Consider the following 20642-nt stretch of genomic DNA (forward strand, 5'->3'; position numbering starts at 1 on the left):
TAGGGTTCCCAACGAAGCTTTATGAAAAAACAAAAGTCAATTCTCCAACCAACCATAAAAAAAAACAAAAACCCAACCATAAACACAGGGGAGGAAAAATCTCACTGAACATTAACATTGCAGTCAGGGAAGCAGTGAGACTAGTTAGCAAGCAACCAGTCGACCTCTAGAGGCTTTATAACAAGCCCCGTCCTTAAACAATAACCTCCTTAAATTACACCTGAACCCATTTAAGCATCGCTTCAGGTGGCATTCTTTTGCTAGGGCTTTTAATAAGGTGTAAACTGCAGGCTTTTTTCAGGGAGCGGGGTTACTGGGTGTTGTGTGTTTAAAATTTGTATTTCTAAGCTGCCTTGAGTGATGGAGACAGGCAGGCTATACATATTTTAATGAATGCAGACATTAGGAGAGACAAAGCGTTTTGAAATTGCTTTGTGCCATAAAATAGGATTAGCCTAACCCACCGCTAGGGAGCTGCGGTGGCTCAAGTGGTTAAGACGCTGAACTGCAGGCTGTGGAAGGTCAGTAGTTCAGCAGTTCGAGACCCGGGTGCCGCATGATGGAGTGAGCTCCCGTCTCTAGTTCCAGCTCCTGCCAACCTAGCAGTTCAAAAGCAAGAAATTGCAAGTAGATAAATAGGTACCACTTCAGTGGGAAGGTAACAGCGTTCCGTGCGCCTCGGTGTTTAGTCATGCCGGCCACATGACCACGGAAACGTCTTCGGACAGCGCTGGCTCTTCGGCTTTGAAACGGAGATGAGCACCGCAACCCTAGAGTCGGACTCGACTGGCTTTCGAGCAAGGGAACCTTTACCTTTTTAACCCACCGCTATGTAACAAATCCTGATCTGTTTGTAAACCCTGGTTTGTTGGCCTCCTGCCTCTCCCCGACCACCCAGCAGGGAATACCACCTTTCTGCTTTCTCCACAGGTGAGCAGCCGTGAGAACAGACACTGCTGGAAGCAAACGATGGTTTGTGAGTTCAAATGTCACACAACCAACCTTAATTGCTACGACACAGCAGTTAGCAAGCAAGCGGTCGACTCTTTTAAGTTGAGATCTCAGCTTGGTGTCCAGCAACAAACTCCCAATTTGATGGAACGTCTGCATTCACAGATGCTGCCACTTGCCAGGGTCTGATCAAACCACAGTTACTAATGATGCCCGAACACAGCTACAGTGACTCAGGATTGCTTAGAGACAGTAAGGGTGATCATCACACTCTTGAAAGAGCCACCCTAAACCAAGGGGAACTTTGGATGGATAGATACGGGGTAGGGGTGAAGTACAGATCATTGCCAGAAGAAGAGTAGGTGTTTTATACTCCGCTTTTCTCGACCTTAGGAGCTGCAGTGGCTCAAGTGGTTAAGATGCTGAACTGCAGGCTGTGGAAGGTCGGTAGTTCAGCAGTTCGAGACCCGGGTGCCGCATGGCGGAGTGAGCTCCCATCTCTAGTTCCAGCTCCCGCCAACCTAGCAGTTCGACAGCAAGAAATTGCAAGTAGATAAATAGGTACCGCTTCGGTGGGAAGGTAACAGCGTTCCGTGCGCATCGGTGTTTAGTCATGCCGGCCACATGACCACGGAAACGTCTTCGGACAGCGCTGGCTCTTCGGCTTTGAAAAGGAGATGAGCACCGCAACCCTAGAGTCGGATTCGACTGGCTTTCGAGCAAGGGAACCTTTACCTTTTTTTTCTCGACGTTAAGGAGTCTCAAAGCAGCTTACAATCACCTTCCCTTCCTCTCCCCACAACAGGCACGTTGCGAGGCAGGTGGGGCTGAGAGAGCTCTGAGAGAACTGTGGCTGGCCCAAGGTCATCCAGCAGGCTTTAACCGGAGGGGTGGGGAATTGAACTCGGTTCTCCAGATTAGGGCCCGCCAGTCTTAACTACTACACCACACTGGCTATCAATGGGAGAGGTGCCAGTAGCCACTAGCTTCCCCCCACCCCGGTTAAAAATGGTCCTATCCCAAAAACAAGCTTTCATTAAATGGAAATCTTAACATTAAAACGGTAGTTTATTATTTTTAAAACGGGGCGAGCCATTACTTCAGACAGGGTGCTGCACCCCTTGCACACACCCTGGCTGCACCCCTGAGTAAGTATTTCGCATTTACATTGCACTTCCAAGACATCCCCCCAGGGCTACACACATAAGGGGTCTGTTAACTCTGCCCCCCTCACCTTAATCTTGAAGTCCCTGCGTAAAATCTTCTCCTTCCGCATCTTCTCCCGCTCGTCCTTCTTGGCTTGGATGCGCTTCTTCTGCTCAGCGAACAGGGCGGACAGGTTCTCGTCCAGGGACATCATGGTCTCATCATCGACGTCCTCGTCACTGTCATCGCCTCCCTGACGTTTTAAAAGGGTGCAGAGAATAAGATGCCTTGACAACCTGGGCCTACCGTGCCCGAAGGACTACCTCCGCCCACATCAGCCCGCCCAGATTCTGAAAGTCGTGCATGGTGCTTTCCTTGTGAAAACCCACATTATCCAATGCTAGTCTGACCAACACCTGATAGAGGGTTTCTTTGCTGCCTCTCCCAGGCTGATGCTGTCTCTACACGCCTTCCAGACTGAGCTTAAAAAGCTCTCTTCCAGAAGAAGGCTCAGTTGGGTCGGACAGGAAAGTGGTTTGCTGTTTGACACCACTTCAAAAAGGATGTGGACAGAATGCAGCAAGGGCAGAGGCGAGCAACGAGGTTGATCGGGGGCCTGTAGACCAAGCCCTAGGAGGAAAGGCTGAGGGACCTGGGAATGGAGAAGTGAAGGTTCGGGGGAGGCGGGCGGGACATGGTTGCTCTCCTGAAGTATTTGAAGGGCTGTCCCTTAGAGGAGGGCAGGGAGGTGTTCCTGTGGGCAGCAGAGGAGAGGGCTCGCAATCGTGGGTTGAAAATTAAGGGCAGGAAGGTACCGGCTGGATATTAGGAAAAACTTTTTTACAGTAAGAGTTGGGCAACAGTGGGACAAGCTGCCTAGGGAGGTGGTGAGCTCCCCCTCACGGGCAGTCTTTAAGCAGCGGCTGGACAAACACTTGTCAGGGATGCTCTAGGCTGATCCTGCATTGAGCAGGGGGTTGGACTCACTAGATCAGGGGTGTCAAACATGTGGCACGGGGCCCAGATCAGGCCCCCAGAGGGCTTCCATCAGGCCCGCAGTGGAACTGTCTGTCTTCTGCTTCTTTTTCCAGTTCTGCTACTGCTGCGTCATCATAGATTTGCATCTTACAGATACACACCTGAACAGCATACTCAAGATTGCAGCAGCACAGACATTTTGATGCAATAATTCAGAGCAAGAGGTGTCAGTTAATCAGACACTGTTAAATAAACAAAATATTGCAAGAGTGCTAATGTTTGAAGCATGTTTTTGTTTTAAGTAAAAAAAACCCCTTTGTGTTTGTGTCCTTTATAAAGTTTATATCTCCGCTACCCAGCGTTACATTTTATGACACACGTGGCCCGGCCCAACAAGGTCTCATTTATGTCATATCCAGCCCTCATAACAAATGAGTTCGACACCCCTGGTGCAGATGATCCCTAGGTCACCTACATTAGGACTGACGCTCTGCAGTGACACGTACAACATCGAGCAGACTGCCGGTGTTGAAACCATGCTGAATGGCAGCATTCGTAAGTGCTACCATGGGAGACCATGGTACCATGTTTTTATTGTAAGTAAAAAAAAGACCTTTGTGTGTTTGTGTCCTTTATAAAGTTTATATCTCCGCTACCCAGCGTTACATTTTATGGCACACATGGCCCGGCCCAACAAGATCTCGTTTATGTCAAATCCAGCCCTCATAACAAGTGAGTTCAACACCCCTGCACTAGATGGCCTGTATGGCCCCTTCCAACTCTGTGGTTTTATGACTGACGTCTTTGTCTGAAATACAGACCCATCATGTTTGACTTGCATCTCAGCTTCCCTCTCCACAAAAACTAGTTGCTCCCCAGAGATATATTTGTATATATCATTGGAAGGACAGAGAAGGATGAAAAAAAGCCCTGGAAGGGTGACTTTGCCCCGGAGCTGCACATGGAAGCCCACCTCCAATATGACCTAGAAGCCCTTGCAAAGTGAATCTGTATAAGCAGGAGGCATAACCCATCCAATGGGTACCTTCCTTCCACTGATGGATAAGGCAGAACCTTCCAGGGACCCCTCAACTCTCTAAGCACTTACCAGTGCATTCCCAGACTGCAGAATGTTCATCAGCTGATGGCGAAAGTTCTCATCCATCTCTTCTTCTTTCTCGTCTTCGCTGTCCGTCTTCCCGTTCTCTGCTTCGTCGTTGCTGTCATCATCATCATCTTCAGAGTCGTCTGCACAAGAAGACTCGGAACTCTCTTCAGAGGTGCCATCTCCTCCCTACCCCCCCCCCAAAAAAGGGTTTTTTTTAGCCAGATACAACCCAGAGCTTTTTCGTGTTTCAGCCCCAAAGGGTATATCAAGAAAACACAAAAAGAGGCAAGGAGGTCAGAGGAATCATTTTGTTTTTTGGAGGCTCCCATTACTGTGAGCTACCATTAAGCAGACACAGCACATCACTTGCAGGAGGAGGAGGAGGAGGAGGAGGAGGAGGAGATTAGATTTATGCCCCGCCCTTCACTCGGAGTTTCAGAGCGGCTTTCAATCTCCTTCCCTTCCTCTCCCCACAACAGACACCCTGTGAGGTGGGTGGGGCTGAGAGAGCTCTTTCCAGAACGGTCCTTGAGAGAACAGCTCTGAGAGAACTGTGAATGACCCAAGGCCACCGGGCAGCTGCATGTGGAGGAGTGCGGAATCAAACCTGGTTCTCCAGATTAGAGTCCGCAGCTCTTAACCACTAAACTGTTGATTTTTTAAAACATTTCCCATGGAGGTGTTGTGTGTCCTGACGCACTCATTTTTCTGAACACCTAAGCCCAATTGAGAAAGCATGCCAAACTGAGGTTAAGGAAGATTAACGACCCTTTAGCATGATGACTGAATTGACAAACCACGGTTTGTGACCAGCTGGCAATCGGAAACCATAGCTGGATTGTACATCCTGGCTTATGCCAAATGATGCTTCGATTCAGACATCACACCCACAGTCTGCAACAGCCATAGATTATGGTAAACATTTCCCAAACACATGTGCAAATCATGGCTTACAGCTGGCTTTTTGTTTTCAGTCTGCTCAGCATGCCTGCCCTGAGATCCAGGGGAAATACAGTCTGTCAGTACAGACAATACACCAAACTATGGCACCCTTAACCTAAGTTAAACGATAAAATGGTTCAAAAACAAAAGAGAGGGCAGAACTGCTCAATTCCTACTTTTCCTCAGTCTTCTCTTGTGAGGGAAATGGGGCTCAACATGGTAAAACCAGAACACACGAAGAGGGAATGGAGTTGCAGCCTAGGATTGACATAGGGGTAGTACATAAACACCTAGTTTCTTTAAATGAAACTAAGTCCTCGGGGCCAGGTGAGCGGCATCCAAGGGTACTAAAAGAACTTGCAGACGTAATTTCTGAGCCTCTGTCCATTATTTTTGAGAATTCTTGGAGAACAGGTGAGGTGCCAGAAGATTGGAGGCGGGCAAATGTTGTCCCCATCTTCAAGAAGGGGGAAAAGGAGGATCTGGGTAACTACTGACCCGTCAGCTTGACGCCTATACCTGGGAAAGTTTTAGAACAAATAATCAAACAGACAGTCCTTGAGCATTTAGAAAGGATGGCTGTAATTACTAAAAGCCAGCATGGGTTTCTCAAGAACAAGTCATGTCAGGCTAACCTTATCTCTCTCTTTTTTTAGAAAGTTACTATCTTGCTGGATCAGGGGAATGCTGTAGCTTATCTTGATTTTAGTAAGACTTTTGAGAAGGTTCCACATAATATACTTGTTGACAAATTAGAAAAATGTGGTTTGGATCCTATGACTTTTAGGTGGATCTGTAACTGGTTGACAGATCGCACCCAAAGAGTGCTTGTGAATGGTTCCTCATCTTCTTGGAGAGGAGTGACAAGTGGAGTGCCTCAAGGTTCTCTCCTGGGACCTGTTTTGTTCAACATCTTTATCATTGATTCGGATGAAGGGATAGAGGGAATGCTTATTAAATTTGCAGATGATACTAAATTGGGAGGGGTAGCAAATATGGTAGAAGACAGAGTCAGGATACAGGATGATCTTGACAGGCTGGAAAACTGGGCTAAAAGAAATTTAATGAATTTCAGTGCGGATAAATGAAAAGTTCTGCATTTAGGTAGGAAAAATCAAATGCATAATTATAGGTTGGGGGAGACTTGTCTCGGCAGTAGTACGTGCGAAAAGGATCTAGGGGTCTTAGTAGACCATACACTGAACATGAGCCAGCAGTGTGATGCGGTTGCTAAAAAGGCAAATGTGATTTTGGGCTGTATCAACAGAAGTGTAGTGTCCAGATCACATGAAGTGATGGTACCACTTTACTTTGCTCTGGTTAGTCCTCACCTAGAATAATGTGTTCAGTTTTGGGCACCACAATTTAAGAAGGATATAGACAAGCTGGAACATGTCCAGAGGAGAGCAACGAAGATGGTGAGGGGACCAAGTCCTATGAGGAAAGATTGAAGGAGCTGGGTATGTTTAGCCTAGAGAGGAGACGACTGAGAAGTCATATGATAACCATCTTCAAGTACTTGAAGGGCTGTCATCTAGAGGATGGTGTGGAGTTGTTTTCTGTTGTCCCAGAAGGTCGGACCAGAACCAATGGGTTGAAAATAAATCAGAAGAGTTTTCGGCTAAACATTAGGAAGAACTTCCTGACAGTTAGAGCGGAACAGGCTTCCTCAGGAAGTGGTGGGCTCTCCATCTTTGGAGGTTTTCAAACAGAGGCTAGATGGCCATCTCACAGCAATGCGGATTCTGTGAACTTAGGCAGATCATGAGAGGGAGGGCAGGAAGGGTTACCTCAGTGCTTAGTTCTTGTGGTCCTTTTTTTACACACCCAGGGAAATGCTGATTGCCACTTTGGAGGGAGGAAGCAACCCTGGAGGTTTTCTTGTCATCTTCTGGGCGTGGAACAGCAGTCACTATGGGTGTGGCGGGGGGGGGGGGGGGATTTGTGAATTTCCTGCATTGTGCAGGGGGTTTGACTAGATGACCCTGGAGGTCCCTTCCAACTCTATGATTCTAGGTGGCTGTTACATCACTTTGGAATGAGTACATAAATCTGGGGCACTAATATATAGAATTCAACCGGACTAACCGCATCCTTCTGTGCAATTTTCTTTTTGTGCGTTTCTTCCACCACCACAACAGCACTTTCTTCATCCTGATCTTGTTGTGGGTCAAAAACCTAGAGGTGAATCCAAAATATATTTGCCAGTGATCAGTCGGGTTTACCCAAAAGCATCCAACTTCATGGAAAAATGGTTTCCATTCTTGGACTATGTTCTAACGAATGACTGCCAGACACATAATCCAATTTATCTAACCTTACTACACTCTTAACATACGCTCAGCAAACACTGTTCTTCTTTCTCTTTTTCTCAGCTTAGTTTATATCGTGTCTAGTCATAAATTCACTCGTTGATGTTGAGAACCTTTACATCATGTTCAAAAAATTATACACACAGCTTTCACTTACATTCCAGTTTACCTGTTATTAGATTAAGTTTGCTCTGTATACATTGTTTATGCATGCTTGTATATTTACGATGCTATCACTTTCAACTTTTTGATCATCTTCATAACTGTATTGTTTGAAAAACCAATTAATTTTTTTTTTTTTAAGTCCACTCAGTGGGGCTTACTCCCAGGAAACAGCTCTTCGGATGGCACTGAAAGATTTCAATAATTAGGGTTCCCACTGTTTGTATTTCTGCCAACTAAACGCAGTTCAAACAGTAGAAGGCGTGTACTCTACAATTCATTTTGTAAGGCTATTTGTTCCCTGTACATTACTCCTGTTTTCTCCAAGTTTCCAGGCAGATCTGATAAATTTTCTATATCCATTCTGCTTGCAGATTGCCTTAATGAAACCCCTCTTACGGTGGCCAGATTTGGGGCTTTGGCACAGTCAACAGGGAAACAGATGCTCCAATCTGCTTATTAACTGCCTTGGACCACTGAAGTGAGTGTCTAACAAAGTTAAGAATTTTTATTGTTTTTAATATGTTTTCACCAGAGTTTAGCTTGTGTTCTTGGGTAGGTGTGGGAAGATCCTGGATTGGAGCCAATGAAAATGAACCAAAAACTACACAACAGGCCTCGCAGTGGCACAAGCAATGCTCAAGACCCCATGACTCACATCCAGGATGAGCTGCAAGGCCCCCTTAGTCATGTGCTGAGCGATGAGTCCAAACACGCTTTTGCAGACCTTCCGGATCAGCCCGCTGGACTGGGTTAAAAGGGAGAGGAGGACCTCCACCGTCACCTCCACCCATTCCGGCTCTTCTTCACCATCTACACAGAACAAAAACAGGCAACTGAATTCCTCCGGTGTCTCTGTGTGACCAACCTGGACTAGAAGTCATCTCAGGATAGGAACTCACCAGCAGCAGCTTTCTTCTTCTTTGGCTTCTCCCCAAAGGCCCTCTTGGTGCAATTCTGAAGGTCATGCAGAAGATCCATGCACTCTGCTGGCAACTGATTAGGTGAGAAATGAGGAATTAAAACAGGGCTGTATAGAAATATTGCTTTCTATAGGCTTCATGTCTTCCCTGAAATGTCTTTCTGATACCTTGTTTCCTGTTGCAAGCCAGATGGCTGACCATTTGGTCAGAGAGGTTCAATAGCCTGCCATATAACCACATAGTCTTCACACTTCTAGTAGGCAAAGCTAGACCTGATGGCACCTGGCTGTGCCTACATGCCAGGACTCACGTAAAGCATAGAGGAGTGGTTAGTGCTTGGGGATCACATAACTGCAGGTGTGGCCTCCAAGACAACTGACCATTCAGAAGTTGTAGCCATGACAACCCAAACGTTGGACACCCCGTCTACTTCAATTGGCTCCTGGCCAGAGCTAATTTGAAAACTGGAATTGCCCTATATCTGTTTAAACCCAATGAGAGAAGCTCTCTCGCTCTGTTCTGTTCCTGGATGTACTGGGACTTCTTGACTATGGATCATTCTGGTAACTATGCAGATCTCTAATGTTTAGTTAGGGCCAAGGGCCATAAGTTTTCTTGTTTTCAGTACTCCCTGTAGTCTGTGTTAAGTTCTGTGCTAAATAAACTTTATTCTGGTTTATACTTAGTGTCTGTTTTGATGGGTAACTGACTCCAAGCTAAGTCCTGTTGTCTGAACTGCTCACCAATTATGCTACCTTGCTAAGATTAACTGTACAGCTCTAGACAGAGTTATGGAAGTGTAAAATCCACATGCCAACTGAGATTCTGGATCTCTAATCTCAGGCTGGTGAGGGATTAATCTAGAGATCCTGGTGGCTGTGTCTGTAAATCCAGAGAGGCTATCTCTCCTGGGTTCTTGTGTAATGTATGTTTCAAGTGTAGAATTCTTTCCCTCCCATTCCTGGACTGGTCTGGGGAGGAGAGAATCTACACAAGGACAAGGAAAGGAGATCAAGTATCTTCTTGATCCCTGGACGGAAGCTCGTAACACAAATAACGTGTGCGTTCCTAGCATACAGTTTGGCCAGTAAAACTTCTGGAAACACTGAATTCGGAATCTATGAAGCGATGATCTCCAGTGTGCAAACTTGATCGAGACTGTCAGCGACAGGACCTTCTGGAGGTCATTAATTCAGAGGGTCACCATGAGTCGGAAGGAACCCGTCAGCACGTGACACACACAAATTCAACAGCATGTCAGACGTTACCTTGAAAAGGTGAATGCCCACCAACAGCAGAAGATGCTGGAAGGCAGAAGTCTTCAGGGCAGGGTTTTTCTTCTCTTTCTTCCTCAAGTCTTCCACTGTCTGCAGCATCCTGCAGCAAGAAATTGTTGTATATATTAGATTCCATGTCAAAAATGAAGTCAAATGAGGAGGAAGATCTATGTTTTATTTCAATTAACAGAAAAAACAATTGGACCAAATAGTCCACCCAAAATTGACTACTTTCTTCTCAGCATATTCAGGAAATATGCTTCAATTAACAGGAAAACAATTAGACCAAATAGTTATTCAAAAATTGACAACTTTCTTCTTTTTCTTCTTCATCTTCTCCTTGAGCCTATTCTGAACATATTCAGGAAATACATGATATTTTATACATGGACTGACATCATCAAGAAAACAATATTCAAACAGCATAATTGGTTACAAAAGACAGTGGTAATTTGAGTAATAATCCTCTGATTGACCAGAGGTAAAGAAACATATATCTACGTCAAACTAAGTGTTTACTTAACCTAACCTAAATGATAATGAGCAAGGATTCTTCATATCAGACTAAAATCTTATCTGACCCAGACATTGAAAGGTTTGCCCTAAGAACTACAGAATCATGAATTTTGTACCTATTATGTTGTCTGCTAACAATATCAGACCTACAAGAGGAAAGCCTTCTATATAACAGGCCTTTCTAACTTCCTAATAAAATATTACTTAAAGAATAAATCTATAAAAACCAGAGAAAGATGAATATGAACAATCAAGAAGAAAAAAACCTATATAAAAAAATCTTTATATTCCCATTCATACTACAAAATTGTAACTCTGTAGGGTACAGCTTACGAACTGTAAACACTGCCTTTCCAGCAATAGAATGCAGAGCTGTTGACTGGCTAAAAATGATGAACATTAGAATCCGCAGAAACCAACCAACCCGACAAAAAATAGATTGAAAAGGAGTCTCAGAGCGGAGTCACTGCCCAAAGGAGTCTCAGAGCGGCTTGCAAACTCCTTTCCCTTCCTCTCCCCACAACAGACACCCTGTGAGGTAAAAGAAGAAGAAGAGATTGGATTTATACCCCCACCCTTCACTACCCAAGGAAGTCTCAGAGCGGCTAACAAACTCCTTTCCCTTCCCCTCCCCACAACAGACACCCTGTGAGGTAAAAGAAGAAGAAGGATTGGATTTATACCCTGCCCTTCACTACCCAAAGGAGTCTCAGAGTGGCTTGCAAACTCCTTTCCCTTCCTCTCCCCACAACAGACACCCTGTGAGGTAGGTGGGGCTGAGAGAGCTCTGAGAGAACTGTGACTGACTCAAGCTCACCCAGCTGACTGCCTGCGGAGGAGTGGGGACTCAAACCCGGTTCTCCAGATTAGAGTCCACCGCTCTACACCATGCTGGCTCTCAGGGAGAGTTGCGATCTTGCCCTATTTTGTGAGAGAGGGGGAGAGTTGCCATCTTGTCCTATTTTGCCTATAACCTCAGCTGCAACTTCCAGCAAAGAACCACGGGTGGTACTTCAGAGGTTTAATGGGTCAACCCCACACCCCTGCGTTCCGAAATGGCCAAGAATCTGGAAGGCAAAGCTAGTATCATACAATATGGTCCAAGGTCTTGAGCGGCAAACCTGTGACTGCAAACAGGGGTTTGTATAGTTTAGCACTCCTCCATACAAAACAAAACAAAAAATCAGTGTGTAGAGAACAAGCCCAACAACAGAAAAGGGTTCTAGCCTAGCAGTTTGGTGTAGTGGTTAAGTGCGCGGCCTCTAATCTGGGATAACTGGGTTTGATTCCCCACTCCTCCACTTGCACATGCTGGATGACCTTGGGCAAGCCATAGTTCCGGCACAGCTGTTCTTGAAAAAGAGCAGTTTCTGTCAAGAGTTCTCTCAGCCCCGCCTACCTCACAGGGTGTCTGTGGTGGGGAGGGGAAGGGAAAGGAGTTTGTAAGCCGCTCTGAGACACCTTTAGGTAGTGAAGGGCGGGGTATAAATCCAATATCTTCTTCTTCTTCTTCTTCTTCTTGAAAGATTTTCTGTATGCGAGGGTGTATTTCTTTTTTTAAAAAATATGGAGCACCTCTATCCCACCCTTTCTCACGCTGATGGCTCCACGATTTTCTCCCTCTCCCCCACTTTTCCTCACAACAGCCCTGTGAGGGGAGGGGGCTGAGATGCCCACATGAACACACACGAAGCCGCCTTCTACTGAATCAGACCCTGGGTCCATCAAGGTCAGTATTGTCTGCTCAGGCTGGCAGCAGCTCGCCAGGGTCTCAAGTGGAGGCCTTGCACATCACCTACTGTTTCTTTTTAACTGGAGAGACCATGGGGATCGAACCTGGGATCTTCTGCACCCAAAGCAGCTGCTCTTCCACTGAGCCACAGCCCCCTCCATGCTGAGCAACAGCTCTGAAAGGTAGGTGAGGCAGTGAACGTCAAAGATTTGGATTTCCAGGTTCTCCTCCAACACTCTCCACTAACACTTTCTTTTAGCAATTCATGTGTTGTCTTACATGGCTGAGTGTTGACTCTTACCGGTCCCAAGCTGCCTTGGCCTCGTTACCGAACGGTGTCACAACCTTGACGTGTTTGGGCTGAGAAAGGAGGAGGTTGGCATACTGGACCATGCCGTAGATCCAGGGATCCCCGCTCGCCATCAAGCCGTGGAGACGCTTCTTCCTCATCTCTTCGGCTCTTGCGGAATCCCCCAGGGCAGGCATTGAGCTCAGGTGCTGAAGCAGGCTGCAGAGAAACCCCAATCAGCAGAAAGAGCCGGGCTTCAGACAGCGCACAAGAGATCTGAGATGGTTCACAATTGGAAGCCGTGGACTAAGAACCTAAGAGAAGCCCCTTCCTAGATCAAACCAAAGGTCCATCTAGTCCAGTGTCCCACTCCCTCTGTGGTCAACCGGAAGCTCCCGAAAGAGGGACGTGTGTAATCCTGACCATGTTGCACCCAGTGTTCCCTCTAAGCTGAGTTAGTGTGACTCAGCTCACAGTTTTTTAGCCTCCGGCTCACACATTTCTGTCTCAGCTCAGGAAGGAGGGCTCCAGAGCAGACTAATTTGTGCAGTGGCCAAACTGTTTGCTCACAACTTGAATGCCAGGAGCTCACAAAGTCGAATTTTTGCTCACAGGACTCCACGGCTTAGAGGGAGCATTGGTTGCACCCCATGTTGCTGAGTTAGTGTATCAGAGTTGTGATTTTATTTTTCTCCTGTCTCACACAAGAGGTCTTGGGTCTTATCCTGACGGACACCACCTACAGTAGCCAGGAGTCCCTGTGCCGTAACTAGCAAAGCAGGCTGGTCAAAGTCCAGATGTGGAAAGCCAAAGATACGCTTTAGCTCTGAATTCTATGGGCCTTCCCGACATTTAAAGCGAACGTAAACTAACCTGGGATGTTGGTTCATCAAGCCCAGTACTGCCTCCCTTGGTTCTCAGGCAGAGAAAGTTCTTTACGGTTCCCCAAGATCCTTTAAATGGAGATGTCAGGAACAATGCCTCCCTCTAAGCTGTGGAGTCTTCTGAGCAAAAATTCTGCTTTGTGAGCTACTGGCGTTTTAGTTGTGAGAGAACAATTTGGCTACTTGCATAGATTAGTTTGCTCTGGAGCCCTCTTTCCTGAGCCAAGACAAAGATGTGTGAGCCAGAGGCTAAAAAAACTGTGAGCTAGCTCACACGAACTCAGCTTAGAGGGAACACTGCTCAGGAATTAAACCTGGGAGAGTAACGTGGCTTAATTTAGTCCTATGATGATGTGTTGTACAGAGTCAAACCATTTGTTCATCAGGTTCAGCATTACTTATTTGGAATGGCAGGGGCTCTCCAGGGGTTCAGGCAGAGAAAGATCTTTCCCGGCACTGCTACTTGAAAGCCTTTTAGCTGAAGGTGCTGGGGATTGAACCTAGGACCTTCTGGATGCAAAGCAGATGCTCTACCGATGTTAGGTAAGACCCCATGTCTTGCCTAAATGCCCATCTATAGTTTAATTCTGTCTGCACATGGAGCTCAAGGCCACCTTTGGTCTGACTCAGCTGCAGGAAATCAGCCACGGATTTGGCTACTGTGCTAACCCCCCAGTCCAGCTAACCCCCAGCTCTAACCCCAATCCCCTGCACGTCCTTCAGGCTAAAGTCCAATTCTGTCCTCCTAGCCAAGCTGAAGAAAGGCAACGTGGATACCTGAAAAATGAATTTGCAGCTGCCGAGCGAGATGGTTCCTTCAGAAGCACCGATGGAACAGCTTCAGCCTCAGGGATTTCAGAGGTTGGCTTCTTAGCCTCAAAAAAAGCATGGAAGAAGCAAAACCTGGAAGAACCAGAAAGACCACAACATCTTAACACAAGCAGCCATCAGAAAATCATCTTCAGAAAAGATGGAAAACTCCGTTCCAAGAATATTAAGTTCCATTTGAAAATGAGTTTCTGGCCCTCATTCTTTGAACCAAATAAAACAGAAAAAGATTGGGGCGAGTCTTGACAGAGGTTTCTAGACTGTACGAAAGTTACCACAAGGCAACCCAACACTTTTAAAAAGCACGTGCTAAAAAATGTCTCCAAGTCGGTCCATCAGAATGGTGCAGTGATACAATGAAAAAGCATTACGATCAGGTAACACACTTCTGCAAAGATGAAGTATGAAAACCCACTTCTTACACGTTAGATAAACCCTGAAAGCTACTTGAATTCTGAGACTGCTAAAGGAAACCAAACGCAGTCGGCATGAAACCATTTTGGAATTGCAAAGAAAATTCTAGAACGCATCTACATCCAATCACAAAACAGGGGAAAGCACGGGCCTAGTGAAATCCTCCTCCCAACTTAGTAGGAGACAAGAGGGGACCCACAACAAAAGGCTGTGCAATGTGTGGTGGCTTGGTTTAACTTGTAATTGCAGTGTAGATTTTGTGTACTGCCAGTCTCCCCTACATACAGTGTTATTCCTTCTCTCTGTTTGTCTGTCCCCACAGCCTAGGGAAGGGGCAAGGCGATCAGAGCCTCACTCCTGTCAGGAGCAGTGAAAAATGCAGAGCCTTGCCGCCACTCCCCCAACACTGCTGTCCAGTGACTGTGATGTACGTCTACATTTTGTCTGAAATCTACACATGCATCACAGCTTTGGCAGAGCTGAACAAAAGAGCCCAAGGGGGGCTATAGTGAATCAAGACCAAATCACGGCCTGCTCTAAAAGCAGCAACTAAGGGAGCCCGTCGGCAAAGGAAGTGGCAGTAGGCTTCCCTGCAATACAAGCCAGGGAATGGTGCAGCCCCTGAGCAAATAGTTCACAGGGAGCCCATACTGCTGTTATAGGTTAGGAAGGAAAGAGACAAGAGGTCTGAAAAAGCACAGCCACTCGCTGAAGCCATATTTCAACCCCAGAAGGATGCTGGGCCACGGTTGCTAGGCAGCCATGGCTGTTCCCTCAGTCATAGGAACACTGTGACACTCCAGCTCCCGGGGACGGCCATTTTGGCTACTGTACGTAAGAACCGAATCAAAGGGTGGCACAAGCAGATTCATGGACCTCTTGCTTTTCTTACCTGGCAACATCCATCACAAACTCTTCTTCTTTCTTTATTTGCGGGTTTTCAACTATCCCAGCCAGCCGGGCAATGATCCATTTCCTCAGTCGCGTGATGCTGTGCTCACTCTTCTCTCTGCCTCAACAGGAGGGGGGGGGGGGAAACTGGCATGGTTAGCAGTTTTGAAAGAAATTCATTTTGCATTTGGGCATGCAGTGTGAGGGCTTTGTCCTGGATAGGGCTTTTTCCTTGAGTCATTGCTCCTTTTGGTTCACCCTGTTACACTCCTGTGCATTTTGCTGTTTTCAACTGATTTTAAGTGACAGCTGCCTTGGGAATTTTTTTTTTCTGTCCAAGAGGTGGGCTACAAAGCAGATGCTTGCCTTGGCCCTGATTGGAGCTTGGTTGTTTTTTTAAAAAGTCTTGCAACATTGGAGAATGGACTATAACAGTGTTAAGATTTTTAACACTAGGTTTCCAACTTGCAGCATGACTCCCTTGGGGCTGCATAAGAAACCTGGGGAAGCCCTGACCTGAATAGCCCAGGAAAGGGGCAGGCTTTATTCAGCCACCTCTCTCAATATCCTCCAGGCCCCCAGTAAAGCTCAGTCACCAGAGGTCACCATGACTTCCAGGTGCACACAGAAACCTGGCGAAGAAGACACCAGGAGGCGGGCCTGAGGGTGCTGCTAAGCCCCTCCTTTCTTGCACTGAGGCAAGAGGGGGAGGACAACAACCCAGGGGCATGGCTGGAGGGACAGGTGTGGCCCAGAGGGCAGCAGGAGACGAGGTGTGGCCCAGAGGGCAGCCTCACTCCAACTGTGGCCTCCCACATATATGGCAATGGCTAGAGATTCTAAAAACAGCCTGTAATGATTCCATTTTTGGTGTGTATATTTCTTTAAATGTTTAGTGTGACTGCAGTAATGTAAGGAGAGTGACAGAGGGAGACAAGTGTGATGTGATTGGTGGACAACTGAGAGTGTGGGAGGAGAGATGTCTATGAGGTGATTCTGTGTTCTTGAAGAGACAAGTGTGAAGAGTGTGTAAAAGTCTGTATGGCAGAGGAAGCATATAGCCTGTGTGGCTATGAGCAAGAGTTCAGCCTGTGTGGTTATATATGAGAGAGATAAGCCTGTCAGAGTGGAGTTTTGGTGTTTGAGAGACTGTGTGTGACGCCAAGCTTTGTCAGTTATATTTTCTTTCTTCAACATCAGTTCAAAAATACCCAGAAACTTATTTTGTTCTTTTATAAATAAATCATTATTTGTTGAAACTTATCCTAGCAATCAGTACAGTCCTTCCTCGGGACCACATAGTCCTCTGAAGCGCCCAGACACTAGGTCATTCTACCAAATAGAGTAGGAATTTTTAATTCCTGGTGGCAGCAGAAATCTACTAAGTTCATGTACACAGAGTGTGGTTTAAAGGAGAAACAGTCTCCCCAATAAGCAGGACGTCACACAGCCTCTCCTCGGGGTGGAGGGTATAGTTAGTAGGCAGTAAACATCCCCGCCCCCAGCATGCTATCCCACATATTTATTGCAGTGGATTTTCACTGCAAGCCTCTTTTGGAGCCAATCTGGCCGAGAAGCAGACCACAAAGACACTCATTCATTCAATAAATAAAGCTAGTGGTGGCTGAACCAGGGCACTGCTGCCTAATGCATGCCGAACCCTTCATCGCAAGAGAAACTCACGCATGGCTTTGCTTCTCGTTCTGCTTCTGCCGCTTGGTGGCAAAATCCAAGCAGGAGTCTAGATCCGGGTCCAGGAACATGTCCTTAAGCCAACTGATGTATTTCAGCAAGGCCGTGGGAAGCAGGTGCCTCACCACTTTCCAGAAGGTCGGCACGACGGGATGCCCTTGGTTGGTGAGGGTGGAGAAGCCGACCATCACCGCCAGCTGCTTCTCAGCATCGGGACAACCCTCCAGGAATGCACTGACGTAGGCTTCCATCTCAGGGGCAAACTTGAACCTGTCAGGTAGCTGAAACAAACAGGCGAGAGAGAAGCATGGTAGAAAAAGGGAGGATCTGCATGGTGTGTCCCCACCAGGTAAGAAGATCTCACCATGAACACCAACCACGGTTAAACAAATCAGCTGCAAACCTTGGTCTGAAATCCCTAGTTATGCGCAGAGGTCATAACCAATTGGGGTTTGATCAAACCGTCGTCCGCCACAACACAGCCCCAATCTTGTTGCATTCCCTTACCTGAGTGCACACCACGTGAGTCCCATACTGTCGCATGACCTCCCCTCGAAGAATCATCTTCAGCTGGCCAAGAGACAGGAGTGGAAGAGCACTGCCCAGCAGCCGATAGCACATGTAACTGTGGGAGTATAAGATGCGAGGCTCAGAAAGTAGCCCAACACAGCGCCAAAAAGAAAGCATGGCAGCAGATACACAGGAACCTTGAGCTCAGTTTGAATTTAAGTTGATCAACAGAACCCTGTTCTCATTGATTGGTTTCTTTACTTGTGCCCTGCCTTTCTTCCAAACGGGGACCACATCCTCTCCTCCTCGACAGTTTCTAACCCTTTTATCCAAGTATCTTTCTAAAATTGCCTTCCTCCCCTTCTTCCACTGGTGGCTTGCAACAGCAGAGAAGGAAGGAAAAGATTATCCGACCCAGTTCTATCCAGCCCCTGCACTGCTTCAGTACATTTTGTTCACAGGGCTCTCTCTCTCTCTTTTGCTTTCTTTGCCATCAAGTCAAGCTGACTTCTGGCAACCTCTAGTGCAGGGTTGGCCAAAACTGATTGACATAAGAGCCACACAGAATAAATGTCAAATGTTTGAGAGCCGCAAGACATGAACAAATATTACATGTTTTTGCTTGTAAATATGCAAATTTGCTTTTTATTAACATTATTAAATGGCTGTCAAAAATAACAACAAAAGCAGTAAAAGCAGATATTGATAATATTTGTCCAATGATATCTGTTTGCTAGTGATATTTAGCTCGCCCTTCACTACACAGGAGTCTCAGAGTGGCTTACAAACTCCTTTCCTTTTCCCTCCCTACAACAGACACCCTGTGAGGTAGGTGGGGCTGAGAGAGCTCCGACAGAAACTGCTCTTTTTCAAGAACAGCTGTGCCAGAGCTATGGCTTGCCCAAGGTCATCCAGCCAGGTGCAAGTGGAGGAGTGGGGAATCAAACCTGGTTCTCCCAGATTAGAGTCTGCGCACTTAACCACTTCACCAAATTGGCCACCTGGGGGAGGAGGAGACCTCCTTCTGAGAACTTTTCTTCTGGATCCAACCCACTACTTCCTCCATGAGTACACAGACAGAGAGAAGACATTAGCAGTGGGCAGGGAAGCATCAACGCCTGAAGATCTGCAGAGTTCCCTGGAATGCAGTTCGAGAAGCGGAAAGATAAAGAAACAGCTGAAAAGAAAGACCCTTTCAGAGAGAAACACCAGGAAGGTGTCGCAGCAAACCTGCACGCTCCGTTGTTATCTTTGAGCAGCCCGTTCTCAACGACTTCTTTCCAGAACAGCTCGAAGGAACCTTCCCTCAAGGCAACTTTCATCAAGTCCAGCCCAACACTCGGCAGCGTTCGGTCCTTCTTTTCGGACTTCACAGCCATTTTCAAAACCTCCACCAGCCTGGAGGGGAAGAGCAAAAGGTTGACATGGAAATAAATTAAAAATCAGCTCCAGGGTCCCCTGAGAAAATGGGCTCGAGGCAGAATTGGAAATGTGCAAATCATTTATTAAAGGGATCATATCCATCCCTCCTCCTCTCGGGACAGGTTACAATAACTTAAAAGTCACGCAGTGGTTAGAATCTGAAACTAGTACTGAGGAGGCCCATAAACTCTTAGGCTAACCTACCTCAAAGGGCTGTTGTGAGGACAAAGGAGAAGACAGAATAACCATGTACACTAATTTGAGCCCCCCGTCATTAAAAAAAAAAGTCAAACCCATCAACCGGAGTCATTTGAACACATAAGCATAAGCAAGACAGGTTCCTATGGACAGTACGGTCTTTAAACATTCTGTTCTGTGGCCGACCCCCATGTGGTATAGTTAGAGAGTCAGATTAGAATTGGGGAGACACAAGTTCAATTTCCGCACCCACTGGGTGGCCTGACAGGGCAGTCATTCCCTCTCACTCTAATCTATTTCACATGGTCCATGTCAGGGGTCATTTCGTAGAAAAAGAGCTAGGGGGACTCATTAGCATAACTCATTAGCATATGCCACACCCCCTGACATCACCGGAAGTGTGTCATAAGGCCACCCCCCCTGACATCACCGGAAGTGTGTCATAAGGCCACACACCCCGCCCCCAATGGTCCCGGCCGCTGCTGCCGGCCTTGCCGCTCCACTGCCGAGCCCCATGAGGGGCCCGGCGGTGGACCTGCAAGGCCGGCGGGAGTGCAAGGAAGCCCCGCGAAGGCCCTCCCTGGCCCCAGGCAGGCAGGGGTGGGGAGAGGCAGGGAGGAAGCAACTTACCCTCCCTCTTCTCCTGCCTCCTCCTGGCTGAATGAGGGCCGGAAGCGGGGTGGCCAGAAGCAGGGGGCGGGGCTTCGTCATGTGCCCCGCCCCCCGTACCTCACCCGGGGGGCAGGCGATCCCCCACGATCCCCCCCGAAATGACCTCTGGTCCATGTGAAGATAAGATGGAGGAGAGGAGAAGCCGTGAGATAGCTCTGAGCTCCTAAGGGGAAGAGCAGGACAAAGACGGTGGACTCCGTCTCCTCAACTTACTTGGGAATGTTTTCTGCTGTGATGACGGTGTCTGTTCCCAGCAGTTCCTTCAGCTTTTCTGGGTAGAGAACTCCTGGGAACTTCTGGATGCCCACAAGCAAGAGGTATAGCTGCCCTGGAGTGCTGAAAGCGGATGTGAGGTCATCCTCCAGGGCACTGAAGAGGACTTCAAACACACCTTCTGGAATCTAAAAGGACCGGAGAGAAACTTGGACAAACAAAATGGCGGCAGGCTGGCGAGAACAATGGAGTCACACAAGTGCCTGCAGGGGAAACTGGAAAGAGTTTCCAGCTATGCCTACGTATTTAGAGCCAGTTTGATGTAGTGGTTAAGTGCACGGACTCTAATCTGTGAGAACCGGGTTTGATTCCCCACTCCTCCACTTGCACCGGCTGGATGACCTTAGGTAAGCCGTAGTTCTGATAAGAGCTGTTCTTGAAAAAGAGCAGTTTCTGTCAAGAGCTCTCTCAGCCCCGCCTACCTCACAGGAGTTTGTAAGCCGCTCTGAGACACCTTTGGGTAGTGAAGGGCGGGGTATAAATCCAATCTCTTCCTCTTCATACAATTTTATCCCACACTTC

At 47.2% G+C, this 20642-nt stretch overlaps 1 protein-coding gene across 1 annotated transcript in view; it reads right to left on the minus strand.

Moving 5' to 3' along the window:
* MYBBP1A (MYB binding protein (P160) 1a) overlaps window positions 1–20642 on the minus strand; it is a 78374-nt gene that overhangs the window by 49243 nt on the left and 8489 nt on the right. Inside the window, exons 6-18 of the mRNA XM_015428536.1 lie at window positions 20061–20248; window positions 18786–18953; window positions 17553–17670; window positions 17037–17326; window positions 15355–15471; window positions 13998–14123; window positions 12349–12555; window positions 9791–9899; window positions 8502–8595; window positions 8258–8412; window positions 7214–7303; window positions 4184–4369; window positions 2186–2350 (exon numbers count right to left, since the gene is read on the minus strand). Of these exons, the coding sequence (XP_015284022.1) occupies window positions 2186–2350; window positions 4184–4369; window positions 7214–7303; window positions 8258–8412; window positions 8502–8595; window positions 9791–9899; window positions 12349–12555; window positions 13998–14123; window positions 15355–15471; window positions 17037–17326; window positions 17553–17670; window positions 18786–18953; window positions 20061–20248 (2013 nt within the window). The remainder of the gene's footprint in view (window positions 1–2185; window positions 2351–4183; window positions 4370–7213; window positions 7304–8257; window positions 8413–8501; window positions 8596–9790; window positions 9900–12348; window positions 12556–13997; window positions 14124–15354; window positions 15472–17036; window positions 17327–17552; window positions 17671–18785; window positions 18954–20060; window positions 20249–20642) is intronic.

This window comes from Gekko japonicus, unplaced genomic scaffold, assembly GCF_001447785.1.
Source record: "Gekko japonicus isolate JY-2015 unplaced genomic scaffold, Gekko_japonicus_V1.1 scaffold677, whole genome shotgun sequence".
NCBI lineage: Eukaryota > Metazoa > Chordata > Lepidosauria > Squamata > Gekkonidae > Gekko > Gekko japonicus.